Source organism: Nematolebias whitei, chromosome 16 (genome assembly GCF_014905685.2).
Source record: "Nematolebias whitei isolate Nwh7 chromosome 16, NemWhi1, whole genome shotgun sequence".
NCBI lineage: Eukaryota > Metazoa > Chordata > Actinopteri > Cyprinodontiformes > Rivulidae > Nematolebias > Nematolebias whitei.
The window spans coordinates 44,177,832-44,181,888 of NC_056513.1; the positions used below are offsets into that span (position 1 = coordinate 44,177,832).

Consider the following 4,057-nt stretch of genomic DNA (forward strand, 5'->3'; position numbering starts at 1 on the left):
AACATGTGTACGTTACAAGCGTAGCCACACTAAACATGTGTACGTTATTTATTTTTATTTATTTAATTAATTTATTCATTTCATTTAAAAAACACATATACAGTATACATAAACATATATGTACACATATACATATACATACTGTATATATATGTATATATATATATATATATATACATACACATAAATATACATACAATATAAAAAAAAAAATTAAATAAAATGAAAGGTGGCAGAAGAAGAACTAGTCTTATGAAAACTGCCCCTTTTTTACTTAATTCTAATGTAAATCAAGATATTTTTACAAAATTAAATTTAAATGTAATTCACAAAGACAATAACGATTTAGTGAAATTAAAATATAAAACTCAAACGTCTAAATCAAATCAGACAACAACTTAAGTAGATTTATATTAATGATTTCCATATTCTTTCAAGAAACTTGTCTTTATCAATCTCTTAAATGTAAACAGTGATCTGGCATTTTTAACGTTATCATCCAAACCATTCCACAATCCTATCCCCTGAATTATTGTGGATCGTTCCCTCAAACTGGTACTAAAATAAGGCGTCACAAACATCTCAATTCCTTTAAGAAAATATACACTCTCTCTTTTAACAAAATTCGTCTGAATAGTAACGGGCAAAATGCCTATATGTGCCTTATACATAAGCAACAAAATGTTATAATTAACCAAATCATAGAATTTCAGAATTTTCAGTTGATGAAATAAAGTATTCGACGGATATCTATAGTTTTTTTTCATAATAATTCGTACAGCTCTTTTCTGTAAAATGAACAAAGGATTAGTTATAGTTTTACACGCTTTACCCCAGACTTCAATACAGTAAACCAAATAAGGGACAACTATTGCATTATACATATACGTTACAAGCGTAGCCACACTAAACATGTGTACGCTACAAGCGTAGCCACACGAAACATGTACATCTTACAAGCGTAGCCACACTAAACATGTGTACGTTACAAGCGTAGCCACACTAAACATGTGTACGCTACAAGCGTAGCCACACTAAACATGTGTACGTTACAAACGTAGCCACACTAAACATGTGTATGTTACAAACGTAGCCTCACTAAACATGTGTACGTTACAAGCGTAGCCTCACTAAACATGTGTATGTTAGGGACAAACAATGTTGCACAGTTTGCAATATATTATAAAACATAGGTAGCTATAATTTGCCACACAACAATAACACTTGAATGTTCTCCAACCAAAAACATTATTTGCATCCATATGGGGGTGCCCGGGGGGGCAAGGGTGGGTCAAATGGGGGTAGAGAAGGTGTGGGTGTTTCAGCTTTCCCACCCATATTTTGATGTTTTTGGTCCGGGGAGCTGAACCAGTGACCTTCCAGTCACAGGCCCACCTTCTCTAGCCTCTGCACCACCACTCCCCCCTCCTGGTGGTGTCACAAGTTTAAAAACTTTTGCTCCAACAAAATCTGTTTGATTGTCCTTAAGGAGCAAAAAGACTGTTTACCAGCCCAACAGACTGATTGTCCATGTTTTCATCTAGATACGTTCTAAAAATCAACCCATGCCATTTACACACAGCTTTTTGTTTCACCAGCAAAATGTCAAAAACGATGACAATATAATGAAAATTAGATTTTGTGCTATAACAAACTCAATCTTTAGAACAAACTACTGAGTTTTTAATAAATAAAACCTGACTACCTATTGTAACTAGTGAAAAAGCTAGCATACATTGAACTTTCGTCAAAGATCAACGGTTTGAAAGTTTCATGGCAAATGACTAAATATTTGTAGAAGTTACACCGGTGCTGTGACAGAAGACATCTTTTTATACAGTTTAATACCATACCATTGTATTTACAGAGCACAGTGACAAGGCCAACCAAAGTGCTTAATGGAAAAGGTGCCTCGTAAATAGTTTGTTTTTTTAGATAAACCTTTTGATAATGTTGTTAGCATTTGTCTTACCCATTGTAGTCGACGTGCCCGGGGTATTTGATCCCTCTCAGGAGACTTTCCAGTGTGCGAAGGTAACTTTGGACATCTCCTGCAGAAAGCATTGATTGTTCCCTAGATAGAAGAAACACAGTAAACTAAAGTTAAACACCTGATGACAAGGAACAGAACAACCGCACAAAACCTCCGTGTTTAGAAATATATATTTGACATCGCTACATATGCAAGCGTTGGTTAATAAATGTGATAAACATCCACTCTCACCTCCGGGTTAACAAAAAAGCAATAGCTAACTCAGCTAAGCAGCTAGCTACTACTTTTATTTTTGCCGGGTAGTCAGCAACACGATACGTGATTGGTTACTTTCTGTGTCATGTGACGTGTTGACGTTAATGACGTGTTCCCTGTATGGCAAGCCCTTTTAACATAAAATCGGATTCACCACGCTTACATTCCAGATATCTGAAACTGATTTGACACATTAGTTATTTAAGATATCTTTAATTATATTTTGACTAGTCAAAATACTTATTTGAGATATCTCTAATTACATTCTGACTAGTGTAAATGACGTCAGATTTACCATTGAGTTGTATGGAGGCTTCAATTCAAGATATCTTAAACTGAATTTTGACTAGTCAAAAACACAGTTCTAGTTATCTCTAAGTTAATTTTGACTAGTCATTATTTGCTTTCAAGATATCTCACTTTTAGTTCTGACTAGTCAGGATTACAATTAAAGATATCTTAAATTACGTCATTAATTCTAGAATTAATCAATTCTAGAATTGCGCCGCTCCAGGTGGCTGCATGTTGGAGCAGCTCTGTTACTTTCATTCTAAGAGATTTTGCTTTTGGAAACTTTAATTCCTCTTTTTCTGGATGTAAATCACATTTTTTGGATGATTGTTTCCTCTGGTATCAGATGTTGTGCAGCTGGAAGGATTTTTACTGAAACTTTTTTTAGTTTTGGACATTTGTTATGATGCGTAACCATGGCAACAAGGCAGTTTTCTACAACAACAGCAGCTGATTAACATCTCAAAAGCTCAAATAATATCTCAACTACAGCCCCAACTCTCAAATGAGTTGAAAAGGATGTTCTGTGGACGCATTCTCATCTACCTGCCAGCTGTGCTCGAGTGCCTGACCACTGAGATCCTGGAACTAACAGGAAACACGGCTCATGACAGCAGAAGGACAGGATCGTCCCTCTGCACCTACAGTTGGCTGTCCGCAGCGACGAGGAGCTCGGCAGACTGCTGGGAGGAGTGGCCATCGCACTGGGAGGAGTTCTGCCCGGCATTCAAGCGGTCCTAGAGTCCAGGGGAACCAAGAGGCCAGCCGAGTCTGGGTGGACGGATCGGACGGCATCTGCAGCCAGTTTCTTAGGATCCACTGTGGGATGGACCTTTACAAGAGATCCTTCCTGTCTACAGCATCAGCATCTATAACATCTCTTAATGAAATGAGGATAACAAGTTACAACAACAAAATAATTTCCCTCTGGGATTAATAAAGTATTTTTGAATTGAATTGAATTGAATTATTCAAGATATCTTAAATGTATTTTTAGATATCATACATAAAGATTTGACTAGTGCACATTAAATTGCAGATATCTTGATAGCAAATAACGACTAGGCAAAACTAACTGAAAGATATCTAGAACTGTACTTATGACTGGTCAAAATTCCTTTTAAGATATCTCAAAATTAATTCAAGATATCTTGAATTGTTATTCTGACTAGTCAGAATGTAAATACAAATATCTTAAATTAGCATTCTGACTAGTCAGAATGTAGTTGTTCCAAGTCAACATTCATTTTTAGATATCTAGAATGCAACTAGTCAGACTACTCGATTTTATGTTAAAAGGGCTTGCCATACATTCTATGTTCGTGACTTTCTCTGGGCCAACAATAATTCGACTGTTGTCGCTGAGTAAGTCTAGTAAGGCAGCAAAACCATGAACCTACAATAATCTATATTTATTAAGAAACAGAAGTAATCCTCTATTATAACTTGTAAGGATAACGTTGGTAACTCATATATAAAGTATAGCCTTTAGATTTAAGTTCATCACGGGGTTAGTGA

General features: G+C 35.8%; 1 protein-coding gene across 1 annotated transcript in view; it reads right to left on the reverse strand.

Moving 5' to 3' along the window:
• Positions 1 to 2,261, reverse strand: part of cep44 (centrosomal protein 44) — a 15,041-nt gene extending 12,780 nt beyond the window's left edge. Inside the window, exons 1-2 of the mRNA XM_037690018.1 lie at positions 2,225 to 2,261; positions 1,973 to 2,074 (exon numbers count right to left, since the gene is read on the reverse strand). Of these exons, the coding sequence (XP_037545946.1) occupies positions 1,973 to 2,064 (92 nt within the window). The 5' untranslated portion in view covers positions 2,065 to 2,074; positions 2,225 to 2,261. The remainder of the gene's footprint in view (positions 1 to 1,972; positions 2,075 to 2,224) is intronic.
• Positions 2,262 to 4,057: the final 1,796 nt, after the last annotated feature.